This window comes from Harpia harpyja, chromosome 2 (assembly GCF_026419915.1).
Source record: "Harpia harpyja isolate bHarHar1 chromosome 2, bHarHar1 primary haplotype, whole genome shotgun sequence".
NCBI lineage: Eukaryota > Metazoa > Chordata > Aves > Accipitriformes > Accipitridae > Harpia > Harpia harpyja.
The window spans coordinates 53617740-53632122 of NC_068941.1; the positions used below are offsets into that span (position 1 = coordinate 53617740).

At 37.7% G+C, this 14383-nt stretch overlaps 1 protein-coding gene across 9 annotated transcripts in view; it reads left to right on the forward strand.

Moving 5' to 3' along the window:
- PRIMPOL (primase and DNA directed polymerase) overlaps positions 1–14374 on the forward strand; it is a 21758-nt gene extending 7384 nt beyond the window's left edge. For 7 of the 9 annotated variants that reach the window (XM_052779778.1, XM_052779804.1, XM_052779800.1 and 4 more), the window contains 9 exons: positions 867–1014; positions 7050–7337; positions 9019–9181; positions 10493–10590; positions 11001–11087; positions 11166–11274; positions 12438–12520; positions 12604–12650; positions 13665–14374. In XM_052779778.1, coding sequence (XP_052635738.1) covers positions 867–1014; positions 7050–7337; positions 9019–9181; positions 10493–10590; positions 11001–11087; positions 11166–11274; positions 12438–12520; positions 12604–12650; positions 13665–13970 — 1329 coding nt within the window. In that variant the 3' untranslated portion in view covers positions 13971–14374. The remainder of the gene's footprint in view (positions 1–866; positions 1015–7049; positions 7338–9018; positions 9182–10492; positions 10591–11000; positions 11088–11165; positions 11275–12437; positions 12521–12603; positions 12651–13664) is intronic. The other 2 variants (XM_052779812.1, XM_052779815.1) reach the window with 2 other exon arrangements.
- Positions 14375–14383: the final 9 nt, after the last annotated feature.

Sequence of the window (14383 nt, forward strand, 5' to 3'; positions counted from 1 at the left end):
CAATATGACAGAGGTGGAAAATAAAGCAGGTTTTTAGAAGAGTATCTTCTGTTCCAATAAAACCTCTCTGTGAGTGGCTATTTATTTGTGAGACTTCTGATGCTTATGTGTCCCAAGCTAGAAAGGAAAGAAAGAAAAAGATGATTGAGGTAATTCCTTCATAAAGAACCCTTAACTGGTACAGAATCCAGAGGGGTTTACTCCATTGTGGATCAGTTCTGAAATCTAGAGATTCCTCAGGTTAAGAAGAGAACTTTGGATTTGCTTGGTGGGGGATCTGAGATGCTTAAACCCTAAGCTTCCAGACCCTTAGGTTCTGAGTCCCAGTCCTAAACATGAGTAATCACAAGCTTAGCTTATAGAAGGTTTTTAGAGCTATTTTAGAGCCAGATATCTTATGTTTTCTGCTTAGTTGGTGTTTATTGGGTCACACCAATGAATTACCTAAATCATAGCAGTGAATTAGCGTACCAACCCTTTGCATCATGATAGCCTCTATCTTCCGTTCTAGGTAAGCCTCCATTACAAACATTGTCACTGTGGGTGTGAACTGCTTTGTGGTGGAAAAAAACAGAATATAAACCCACTAAATTAGACTTTGACATGAAAAACTGAAAATCTGCTCAGGTTATCACTGTTAGTATATTCAGTGACTTGCTTATTTCAGGAAATACAGTCTATGTCAAATTTGGTTACAATTTGCTATGTTATAAGTCAGTTTGAATTAAATTAATTGTATGCTCAAAATAAGGAAAAAAAAACTTGAAAAAAAGATGCAGAATCTGCATTTGTGTTAGGTTTTATAGATAACGCTATTTAAAATGCTAAAGGAAATAGCCTAATTAATGTAATGTTTATAATTTCAGCTTGTCAGCCAAAAATTAGAAGAACTTTATGATGTAAATTGTTCAGCCAAAGATGTCTTGAATTTAGATTCCAGTACTGATGAAAAATTTAGTCGACACTTAATATTTCTACCCCAGAAGACTGTATTTAAGGATAATATTCATGTTGGTAAGTGTGTTCTTTTCTCTCACACCTAGAGATAAAAGGTGAGGTTTTGAGTTTGTACAGTGCCATCTCACATTTGAATATTTAATGGAATTATATGTGGAAACAAATATGTATTCCCAGCAGAAATGACTACCTATTTCTGTTCCATTAAGCCTCATTATTTCTCAGCTAATCTTCTACTTCCTTTTTCTATAATTAGCATTTGTGTGTGCAAAAATGTAACTTTTTTTGTGCCTTTATGTTTTATTTTTGGAACTACTGGCAAGCCTGGCTTTTGGCTTGAAAATTGTTTTGTAGTATGACTATGACTCCCTAATTTTCAGGTTAATGTCAGTCTTAACAATAAAAGCTACAATTATTGGCTCTAAATACAGTTGGTTTGTGCTCAGCACAGGGTCAGAAAGGCAGGACAAAGATGGTTTCAAGCCACCTGTGCATAAACATAATTAAGAGAAAGCTGAAATTTTAGTTGTTGATGTAAGTTGGGATTTCATGGGTTATGGCAACTCCAACACAAAGAATTGCCAGTTCAGGCTTGACTCCATTTTTAAAATAAGTATAATAATACCTCCTCACTTCACAGAAGTATTTTGAACATACTTTTAAAATACTGTTTGTGAAGCACTGAGGTGCTAGCAGTGAGCATTAAGAAAAGTTAATGTTGAAAATCATAATTTCTTCTTCTTGTATATATATTCTGTATGGTGTGCAGTAAAGCAGGCTTATAGACATACATTGAACAATGAGGGCACAATAGAGTATCAGCTGAGTTTTGTCTGACTGAAGCAGGAACTGATGGAAAACAGCTTGTCCAGTGGTGGAATTAAAATCTGTATCAACCTACAAATGCAGAACTTTGGGTCATTTAACATTGCACCTGCAGCCTTGGTTTTGTCATTTCTTAATATTTGAGTGTTTGATTTTGTAACCTTTGTTCCTTACTGTGTTTGTTTCAAACAAACAAATAGGGTGAGAAAGAGGAAGCAGAAATGCCGTTATATAGTACCATAATAATAATCTCATGGGTTATTAGAAGGCATGAAATTTAGATTTGTGACATTTAGCTCTGCTGTTTCTGTTCAGGAGGAACTGTGACAACAGCAGCAGGATTACAAGAAAATATGTGCTTTGTTACTGTGTTTCCACTGGCAGTAGAATAGGAAGAATTGAGGATGTTGCATTCATGATTTTGGTCCCACTCAAGTCCCAGCTTTCTGCTGTCTGCTTGGTCACAGTCTGTCTTCATGCCCAGTCTTCGTTTTCCTTTCTCACCCTTACCTCTTTTACTGGCTCTGCACATTCCCTTGTTCCAGTCTTCAGTAAAGCTTATACTGTATTTCTTATTTTTTTTATACCTCCTGTGCTTTTTAAGTAGCTTCTTACTGTGCACTCTGTATGTCCTAGCAGGGGATTGTAGAGAACACAGGAAAGATGGGCTCTTTGCTTTTAGTACTTAATGACAGCACAGTGATGCTATCATTAATGACACAGTGCTGGGCTTCTTTCTAGCCCAGTACAGCATTAGAAAAAATCTTGTTTTCCCTTTGAATTGTCTACTTATTTCATGGGGAGAGCACATGTGCTGTTGGATCAAAGTTGTGTAGGGTTGACACGTGTTTTGTGTTGCTCTGAGGAATCATCTATGAACGGTCTTGTCAGCATGAACAGCTGGAGTAGAGCAAACTGTAAGGAGAGGCTGGATCTTGTAGGTGTGCATGCATGTACAAATTTTTTTTTCCCCAAATATTTTTAATATACGCACGTGTTCCATGGCCGAAGCATCACTTCAAGCCAAAATTCAGATCCTTACTCCAACACAAAGGCCATAGGATTTCTCAGAACCAATTTTTTTCCAGCTTTTTTTAACATAAAAAACCTATTTATCATTCTTAGGAGCAGTGGAATCTGTGTCCCTGAACCTTTTGAGGAGTAGCTCACATGGCAAGCTAAGCAGATTGTCAAAGTTATAAGCAAATGCTTATAATACTGGCTGCCAGCCCCAAGCGTGACGTAGCCAGTTATTTCTTATGTGACACTGGTAACAACTACAAACCCCAAAGACTTAAATGGGATTACTGCAATTTTTATTTCAAAAGTATGCTCCTCTGCCACTATAAAACTCTTAAGTAATATATGGATGGTAAATAATTTGGTATGACAGCAATTTTAGCCTGTGATCTTGGTAACTAAATTACATTAGTCAGTTCTTTCAGTAGAAGCTTGAACTGTTTATTCTAGCCCATTAGTTAAGTGTTCTGTGTCTCCACTGTGATGTGAATTTGACATGTTTACTGTCAGACTTAAAATATATTTAGAGATTGTGTATTCATGTTCTGCCTTTGCCTTTTCAACAAGATGTTGAAGTCACGGTAAAAATAGATTTGTTTTTTTTAATTGAGATATGTAAATGTCAGTGTTAAATTCATGCATGTTACCAATAATATTACACTCTAGACTTTCCATTAATGCATTTTAGTAACCTGCGTGACAAACCTGGTTTAAAGCGTATTAGCTTTGTACTTTCTGCAAAATACTCTGCTGTAGTAAATAACTAAAAATGCAGATAACTTCATAAAGTAATTTCACATAATCTGTATGAAAATACATATATTCTTTGAGATCACGGAAAGATTTTGTCCAATATTAAACTTAAAAGGGTTAATATATTTTTCTGACACCTTCAAGTGTTGTCTTTTTTTTGAATTCATCATTGTGGTGTTCTGTCTAATAAAAAATACCTTAATATGAGTTAGTGGTATTTATCTCGGATAAACTAGGATATGAACTATCACATCTTGGATGATATTGTTTCATAAGCATTTTATATCAGGGCGTCATGCACAAAGTGCATGGACTTAAAATTAAGTATGATTAAAAACATTTAGTATATAATATTTGGAATTAGTTACTATTTAGAATGAAAATACAGGGTCTGAGTTCATAGCTCATGTAAGAAAGCACAGGATATCGTGTAGGTCCACAGGAAAGCTGTGGACATCGATGAATTTACATTGATCTACACAGCTGACAAATCCCAAATATAAAAATACAAAATACAGTCAAGGATCAAAAGTGTGAAATGCAGGGTTTAGTTCCCACATCTGACCAGTTAGAAGAAATGGGAAGAGAGAAAACAAAGGTGTGTGTGAATGATAAAGAACTAACTCCCCAAATAATCTTTTCACTGACAGAACCCTTGCTATTCTGACACCAGAGTGCTTGTAACTTAATTACACACGCAAAAAAGGAAGTGGTCAAGCAGGACTTTTAAAGATACTTTAACTTTTATGGTAGTTGAAATAAACTTCAGTTCTGAAACAGGTACATTTTCTGCCTGAACTGAAGACCTGAGTAAATATTGTTCTAAACCTAAGAAATTCTGTATGCATATTTGAACACGCAGGGTTGAAACGCCGTCTATGACTATGAATCATTTGTGTGCCTCGGTAGTCCTGTAATGAATTATGAGGATGGTGATATTGGTGCTTGATACACTGGGTCATTCTGCTGGTATGTAGCATAGGAGGACCGTATTTCATACTCTTTCAGGTTCCCCACTGAAGCTTCATCCAACAACTGCAGAATCCCCCTTGCCAGTATTCCTTCCACTTCATATTTTTTCTTCCACATCTGTATTTATTCTCTTCTCTTCTCTTCTTTCTCCCTGCAAGTAATTTGGTTTTTATTTGTCTGTCTTTGGTTGCCATCTAGCATAGCCTGGAGGTACAATGGGAGTTGAATTAGAATACTGGAAGTTTGAAAAGTCATTACAAAATACTTTTGTAGAAGTAATTTGTTGTTTGAGTAAGCCCTGGTCAAACTCTTACACACTGTGAAGCTGTAAGTAAACCTTTTTAATCATTCTGAAAGTGAAATTAGGGAAAGCAATAGAGAGGGACGATCACAAGCTCTTCAGAATCCTAAATCTGAGCTTGTTTATTGCTGTCATTAACTACTGCAAAAATATTCAGCTAAATGATTAAAAACTACCTATGACTGGATAAAAAAATAAGTTGTGTAATAGCAAAGCTATAGGAATGCTTTATTCAGGTATTGAAGAATGTTTCACTAAGTGGTACTTGAAATATTAAATCAAACTACATTTTATAAAGGACCTTGACTACTTATTTTTTGATATCGCTGTCATTAACAAAGTGGTCCTACATTAAGCATTTGAATAGATGTTACTATTAACAGCCTAGTTCATATGCAGAAATGTTCCTGCTAAGCTAGCATGAAGGCCCAAACTGAACTTGTTCAGTAAGTTTCTGATATTCTAGTGGAAAATTCAGCTTCACAGAAATTTCCAAGCAAAAGTCTTCCTCATGTTAATTATTAAGTCAAGATCATTTGTGCTCCAAGCATGGGAGCAGCTTGAGATCTTGTCTGTCAGAGGCTTGAGTAACTGCAATGTTACAGGTGTTGTGATGGGTAGGAGAAATTCTTTTGAAAGATACCAAAGACATTTATTTCAGTTTTGCACTTTTATCTGGGACTTTGAGTTTAGTTTGGGAAATTGTAGTGACAGCCTATGCATTTTGGTTTTGTTATGTTGTCTTTATTTCTAATGAGATGACTGCCAAGCCGTCTCACTTGTCAGTTCTCTGTTCTCAACAGTAAAATTGCAAAGGGGAAATTGTGGCTCTATGATACAATTAATATAGGCACAACTGTTTATTTTCTGGTATTTAAACCATTTTGTACACTGGGCTGGTGTATTGGCTTTGTGTGGCAAGGTTTTGGTAGCAGGAGGGCGGTTACAGGGGTGGCTTCTGTGAGAAGCTGCTGGAAGCTTCCCCTGTGTCCGACAGAGCCAATACCAGCCAGCTCTAAGACGGACCCGCCACCGGCCAAGGTTGAGCCAATCAGCGATAGTGGTAACGCCTCTGTGATAACATTTTTAAGAAGGAAAAAAGTTGGGACAGACGGGAAACGGCAGCTGGAGGAGAGAGAACGTGTAAGAGAAACAACCTTGCAGACACCAAGGTCAGTGAAGGAGGGGGAGGAGATGCTCCAGGCACTGGAGCAGAGATTCCCCTTCAGCCTGTGGTGAAAACCATGGTGAGGCAGGCTGTCCCCCTGCAGCCCATGGAGGTCCACGTTGGAGCAGATATCCACATGCAGCCTGTGGAGGACCCCACACCAGAGCAGGTGGGTTCCCGAAGAAGGCTGTGACCCCGTGGGAACCCCGTGCTGGAGCAGGCTCCTGGCAGGACCTGCGGATCTGTGGGGAGAGGAGCCCACGGAGCAGGTTTTCTGGCAGGACTTGTGACCCCGTGGGGGACCCACACTGGAGCAGTGTGCTCCTGAAGGACTGCACCCCATGGAAGGGACCCACACTGGAGCAGTTCGTGAAGAACTGCAGCCCATGAGAAGGACCCACGTTGGAGAAGTTTGTGGAGGACTGTCTCCCGTGGGAGGGACCCCACGCTGGAGCAGGGGAAGAGTGTGATGAGTCCTGCCCCCTGAGGAGGATGAAGCGGCAGAAATAATGTGTGATGAACTGACCGTAAACCCCATTCCCTGTCCCCCTGCGCCGCTGGGGGGGTTAGGTAGAGAATCCAGGAGTGAAGTTGTGCCTGGGAAGAAAGGAGGGGTGGAGGGAAGGTGTTCTGAGATTTGGTTTTATTTCTCATTACCCTATTCTGGTTGATTGGTAATAAATTGAGTTAATTTTCCCCAAGTTGAGTCTGTTTTGCCTGTGATGGTAATTGGTGAGTGATCCCTCCTGTCCTTATCTTGACCCAAGAGCCCTTTGTTATCTTTTCTCTCCTCTGTCCAGCTGAGGAGGGGGGAGTGATAGAATGGCTTTGGTGGGCACCTGGCGTTCAGCCAGGGTCAACCCGCCACAGCTGGTCAAAAGATAAAGATTTTTTTTTTTTTAAAGTGCAGAAGGGAATAAAAAACCCCCCAAACTCCAACCACTTCCATCTTGGCTGTTTTGAAAAATGTTTGCACAGGAACTGGTAAGTTCTTTCTTGACTCATAAATGACATTATCTGCTTTTGGGGTTTTTTTGTTTGCTTGTTTTTAAGGTAACTTTGTGAGAAGCATTTTTCAGCCTGCCATAAGGTTAGTGGAGAGTAAAGCTGCTGCTGTGATTCCAGAAGGAGTAGGACATGTTTTCCAGTGTTCTGCAGAAGGAGTTGGATTAGGTGGTTCTCTTACAAACCTCACAGCTGTCGAACATGCTTCCAAAGGCTGGCCAGCCATTGCTCGCAAAACAAAGGATATGGAAACATCACACCAGGGAGGAAATTCAGAATTTTCCTTTCTGATAGTAAATGATAAAGAAGGCAACAAGCAACTTTTTGTGGATCTAGGTAAATATAAGTAGTGCTTTTAAACCTCTTTAGGATGCAACAAAGGTTAAGAAATGAGATGTTCCTTAATCTTTGATTACAGACAATAAGAACAGCAGTGTTGTTCTTGTCCCTGCAGTCAGAATTCAAGCCAAATACAGTATGTGCTGAAACTGATCATAAATGCTGTACTTTAAGTAGCCTTAGATTCCTGGTCTATGGAACTTCTTGTATTACTACATTTAATTATTCTGTTCTGAAGTTTGAAGAAACTCTTGCCACACAAGACTCTCTAATTAATTTTGATCCTAAGGACTTAGTGCTTCTATTTGGATTAAAAGAGGATAGCATATATTGCATTTTTGTCATTTCAGAAGCTGTTTAATTATGGAACAAGTCTTACAGGCATGGCCTTCTCTATTGTTCTACATGTATGAACTGAGCCTTCTTTCTGTTTGGAATGGCGGCTGTTAGGTTTTAATGACAGAATAATAGAAATTTGGGGTTGGGCACTTCATGGCCCAGCTGGGCTTAGCCTATTCATGGTATTAAAATGTTAAAAATCTCCAGGAGCACAACACCCATAGTCAAACTAAAGTTTGAAAGTTCCACCCTTCTCCATCCCCATATCTGGTTTCTCTGCTTTTTGCCCTGTCTCAGTGAAATGAAAATAGCTTAGCATGCTTTTGTACAGCAGTGTGTTATGTACTTGAGGAGTTTATCTTGTTTTTTTCTCGGACTTCTCTGAAGAACACCCATTGCTTCAAATTCTTCTCATGGAATTCAGGATCACTTTTATTGCTGGCCTCTTCAGTATGTCTGATTTGTTGAAACATAATCCCAAATTTGGCCCTATAGTAGGCTTCTCCATTACTGATTCAGAAGGATTACTTTGCACCTACTGTTCAAAATTCCTTCAAGCATATTCATGAACAGAAATTAAAGCAAAACAAATTGTTTACTGCATCACCTTTTAAGAATTTGATGTTAGTCCCTCAAAATTAGCCATCCTCAATATTTATGTTACACACATTACCTCAAAACTGGAAAGCTAAAATCAAAATAGCTGGAATACTGCATTACATGACAAGGCTGCAGTGATAGAAAGCTATGTGACATTCTTGTATGAATTCTTTAAGTTCTTTTATCTCCATGAAAATTAAATGCAACCCACAAATAAAGCACCCACCTCCTCGATAAATTCTTACGACAGATTAGGCAATGTTTAAGATACCCGTTCATTTTTTTGTTGTTTGTTTTTGAGATTAGAAATAAATTTTCCTGATACATGCTTCAGACAAGTGGTGTCTGGTCCACAGAAAACAAAGTTTGATGAAGTCCTTTCTGGTTAAAATAATTGTGCAGCTTTTTATGCTCAGTTGTATTTCACAAAGTCAATGTGAAAGCACCAATTCCTTATACTGAAAGGAAACTTTTAGCAATGATAATGTCAGAATGATTAAAATGCCTATGTAGAGGTGTTGAGCGTTTGTCTTAATTCTTCTATAACATAAAAATGTACATGTGTGCATGATCTTGCTTTGTTGCATATCTTCTATGGGATGTGAGCCAAAGTCAGTAAGTTTTTGTCCATTCCTTAGACCCTTAGCTGGGTCTAAGGAAAATTGTTTACTTTACAAGTACTAAGTATCTTAAATCCTAGCCAGCATTGTTATGTTAAGAAATACTTATTTTCCTGTAGGAGTTTATACAAAGAATAGAAATTTCCGGATGTATAAATCATCAAAAGCAGGAAAAAATGTGATTCTGAAGATAGCAGAGGATAATAAGTTTGTCCCTAACTGTGAAGAGAACGTTTCCTTGGAAGAAGCATATTTTCTTTCCTCTTTGATCTGCAACATTAGGTAATTGTTTCATTCTGGTGAAATTTAAAATGTTTAAATATGTATTTTAGTGATTTGTCTCCTGAGGCAGTTACAAATAACTACTATCAACAGGCAGTTATTCCATGAACACTGTTACAGTGTAATTTAGGAGTTTCCAGTAGAATTCCTTGTTTTTGAAGAAAAAATTTCTTGGGTCTTTTTTTTTTTTTTTTTTTAACTACCTTCAAATGTTTAAAGAACACAGAAGATGTGGTATGGCTTCTGAGTTGTGCCTCATTTCTCTATACACAGTCAAAATGCTGAAATGTAACCATTATTAAGTTTGGTCGGATTCTGTATAGTTCTGAAAGGAAAAACTACAGATTTCCAATCAATTAAATATGAGGAGTCTAAATATTATTTTCCAAAGTATGATAAAAAAATAAAAAGGATTTTTGTACATGTTTATTTGCATACCAGATTCCATTTGGTACAGATACCTCCTTAGGCTGGATACTGGTACATACAATAATCAAGTTTTCTGTATCTAGTCTAAACCTCTGATATATCTTACCCTGCACTGACTGTATCTTAAGATGATCTTAATCATTACTGCAGCAGAAAGAAGGTTAAAGTGGTACATCCATCTGTATGATACTATGTATAATATTTTTATTAAAAACTTGTATTTGTTGTGACTTAAATTTTTATATCCTGAAATGTTCATTATCCTGAACTGATGCCAGTGGCCCTGTAGCATAAATCGTGTAGGGTATTCAAATCACAGGTATCAGGCTGAGACTGTCATAAATATGGATGAGAAATTCTGCTGTGTTGAATTTAGTCTTCTGTGATCATCTGGCTTTCAGCTAGTAATACGGCAAGGAAAAGTAGCTCATTGTAGAGAGAGGAAAAAAAAAATTTGAAACCTTTCAAAGGGTATATATGCATAAATATTAAATCTAGAGCAAATACTGCTGTAAGAGTGTGGACCAGCAGTCTTTAAATGGCTGGGTCCTGGGATTTTTGCCAGGAACTAAATTTTGCTACTTCTGGAGGAGGAAACCCTGCCCTCTGCTGGTGCAAGGCAGAGGAAGCTGTCAAAATGAAAAGAAAAAGTGCTGCAGGGATAGCGAAAGGTAGCATACAGAATCACAGACTGGTTGAGGCCGGCAGGGACCTCTGGAGGTCTTCCGGTCCAACCCCCTTGCTCCAGCAGGGCTGCCTAGAGCCGGTGGCCCAGGACTATGTTATGCTATGCCATACTATGAAATGTTACAGTATGTTATACCATACTATGTTATGCAGTAGGAATCACACATTTTCTTTTGTATTGTCTCTTTTCTTCAGAGCGAGTCATGACACAAAAGTTCTGTCATCTGGCTTTTCAGAGGAGGAGAGAAAAATGTCTGGTTTTTTAAACCGTATAACTACCAGAAGCAGTAGAGGTACCTCAAGCCTCTTCTATAGAGGAAAAAATAAAAAAAAGTACTCAGATTAGATGTACTGTGACTTAACACACCTGATAACCTCTAGGAGGGCTTTTCTTCAGTGAGCTTTCTGCAGGAGGCAGAGTACAGCTGTGCTGAAGGATGCTGTGTGGCACCTGAATGCCATTTACCCTCCCCTCCTGATCCCACAGCTGTCATGCTTTGTCCAAGTTCCCTTAGTACCTTGGGGGTAGGGGTAGCAGTTTAAAGATCTACAGGAAATTAACAGTGGATTTACCCCTAGTTTTATTTAAGGATTTGGTGTGATTCATGTACATTTTTCTGTCTATGGTCTACATAGTGTTACAATTACATATTACAATGGCAAAACCAGTAACAGTATGTATATGTGGCCTTTGTTTTAACAGAATCCATGGAAGGTTATCAGGATTCACCATATCCAGAAATAGATTATTTTGTTCGTTCTTTGGTTAATAAAGATGGGGTCCAAGGAGGTAAAGACGACTTTACTTTTTACAAATAAGTCTTCTGCAGCAGTAGTTTTAAAGAATTAACTAATTTCCCCCCCCCAGGGATACGGCGATGGAATTATTTCTCTCTCGAAGAAATACTTGTATATGATATTTCTGGTTACCGCTGGTGTGAAAATATTGGAAGAGCTCACAAAAGTAACAACATAATGTATGCTCTTTAACTATTCACTATTCACTTTAAAACAGCTTTATTTATTTTCCTGCTCAACTGTTATTCTATAAAAATGCTGAAAAATTTATGGATAGAATCAGCACCTGTTACAATTTCTGCTCTCTTGCTCTGTGGGGATACACTTTTTAAAAAAAAAATACCAAACTCCCCCCCCCCCCCGAAATTTACTTTCTGATAACTGAAATTATATTTCTAGTATTTCTATGAAGTAATCTTCAAGCTATTCAAAATACATGCCTAAAGATGCTAACATACAAGTCAGAGTATGTTAAAGCTATTAAGTGGTAGTGTGCTTTGATGCTTCTTAGCTAGGAAGCTGAACAATCAGAAATAAGATAAAGAAAACAGACCACTTTTAAATTCATTTGCAGTGCATTCTTAAATTTCATTCTTATGTTATTAAAATGACAAAGGTAACTCCTGCCACCACTTCAGTCAAGGTGAGCTTTGCTAGTGACTCTACAAGGACTTGGAATTCTTATAGTTTTAGCAAAGTATTGAAAAGTCAGGTTTTTCAGATGACATTAGCATTGCAGTATATCATTAGTAGAAATGTTTCAACTTAAAAGTAATTCTATATAAAATTTAAAATAAATGAAAGATAAGGAATGTGTTTGTTTTTGAGAAACAAGGGTATAAAAAAAAAAAGCCCCACAGCCACTATGCTGGATGAACTTGGTGTTTCTCAAGCAAGTTGCTTGAAGCTTGGTGTTTCTAAAGCACAGCTGAAAGACCTGGGCTATCTCATCACTTGACAGGAAATAGTGATTTTATCTGGCTTTTATAATGAAATTATCTGTAATGGTGGCAGCAACAAAATCTTACCTTACAGTTAGGCCCCATGTACTAATCTTACTTTAATGACTTTTTCTTCCAAGTTTAATGTAATGAAGTTGACTAAATTTCACTTTCGAATGTTAGTCTTGGAAGAAATATATTTTTAACTTAAGCAGCCTGAAGTTTACTGAAAAAAATAACAGACTGTACAAAAGAAGCACGAAATAAGTATGTCAGAGTATGAAAGCAAGATCCATAGATGGGGACAAACAAAACCTGTTCATTTAGTCTCAGAGTTTCCTACTCTATGCATTCATTTCATTTATGTACTGTTACTAAAAACTAGATTATTTTGTTCTTAGGATTCTGGTAGATCTAAAGAAGGAAGTCTGGTATCAGAAGTGTCACGATCCAGTCTGCAGAGAAGAAAACTTCAAATCACAAAGTATGTATTCTGTGATTTCAAAGCAATGATACTTAATACTTTTTGGAATGTCAACTTTAATTAATGCCATATATTTGATTTAGGTTTTCCATTACCACCTAGGATACGTCTCTCGTTTCTTTTCAAAGAGGTATGGTTTTGTCCTATCGATACGCTGAAGTTCCTGTGAGTAAAGCTGTCTCTGGAAGTCATTGAAAACCCCCACTAACACAGTCTGTTGAGCTCTATAGAGTAGCTACACTGGTATAGAATAGCTCCACAGAGCAGCTGTGCTGGTGCCGTAGCTCCATATATTCATTTTTAAGTTCTCCAGCAGCAGATCTAGCACAAAAAGTGTCAGCACAAATAAAGCTAAGTTACTGGAATAGCATAACTTCACCTGGGACTAAAGACTTTATTGTATTTTGGTCTGAACAGCAGTTCCCAATGCATAAACCACAAGACCAAAAAACTGCCCAAGTTAAGCTCTGCTGTGCATGTTTGACTTCATGCTGAGCCAGGTAAAACAGAAGTGCTCTTGGAACACCTGAGTCAGAGTCAAATTTAAGTCAGTGACTCTCACATTTGAAGTTCACTTAACTCCATTTTAGCATATTAAAGCAGTTATGTTTACCCACATGCGTAGAATATTTAAACTGATCTGATACTGCACCTAGATCCTGAGCCCTGAACATAAGTTCTTCCACCAAGTAGGCAAAAAGAGTTGGCATCTTTGCAACTTCTAAATTTACACTTTACACTTTTAAATTTCATACTGCAGAATGGCACATTAGGCTCTACTTAAGCAGATCATCAATAGCTATTAGTGTTGTTTCATAGGAAGTATAATTTAAGTGTGTTTTCAGATCCTGACTATCTTTAAACAGACACTGAAATTAGTTTTAACCTTGTATTATTTTAAGAAGCTGTATACAACAGATTAGTTGTAGTTTGCTAGAAAACCAGCAAATTTCTATTCCTATTCAAATAGGTTCCACAGGTTAACGTGGCTATAAGTTAACGTGCTAGAAAATCTGTCTTGTTGGCCAGCTTTCTGTAGTATCTATTTTATGTTACTGTACGAGTTTCAAACTTTCAGATCAGAACAGTTAAAGGTATGAAGACCATTTTCATACGGAATAAGTAGTATTCTTGTTTCTAAAAGGAAGAAGAGTATACACTAATGCATGAAAAGGGGAACACAGACGAAAAAGTAAAACCATGTTCTAGTACATCAGACTTGTCAAAAAGCTCAATATCTCTAGAAAAAAGCTTGTCTCAAGACTTCCTGTTGTCAGACAGTGTGTGGAGCAATGCAAGCGATGATGCCCGTTTCCTAGAAGCTACTGAAGATGTGGAACTAGCTGAAGCTGCAAATGATAGTCTGAATTATGCCACGGAAGAAATTCCTGATGAAGTTCTTTCAGAAGCTTTAAGGAAACAGGACACTTGCAATAAAGAAGGCAGCTAACCACAGCGTTGGCTAGCAAACAGACTGCTAGCACTGAAGCTTGCATATCATGTGCCTTCTGTGAAAGACGCTACAATGTAGTTCAAAAGTGCTCTTCCAGAGCTGTAAGACGAAGAACTGAGTAATGGCTAACAAACAGGTATTCTCACAACTGGATGATCTTCAACAAGCATGAGGAGATCATGGCAGACTACACGAGGGCTGAAGAGTGCTGGACTGAAAACTCATCATGAATGCTGCTTCAAGTTTAGTGCTCTTAACGCCCTCTGCTGTGCGGTTTCTATTTTGTTAGTTGTGTGTCCAAGTTTTACCGATAAGCCAAGTAAAATAGATGACTTCCAGCAATGGGAGGACATTATTTATTTATTTCAAATACAAATTTAATAAAAAGATTTGTCTATCAATAGTTCAAC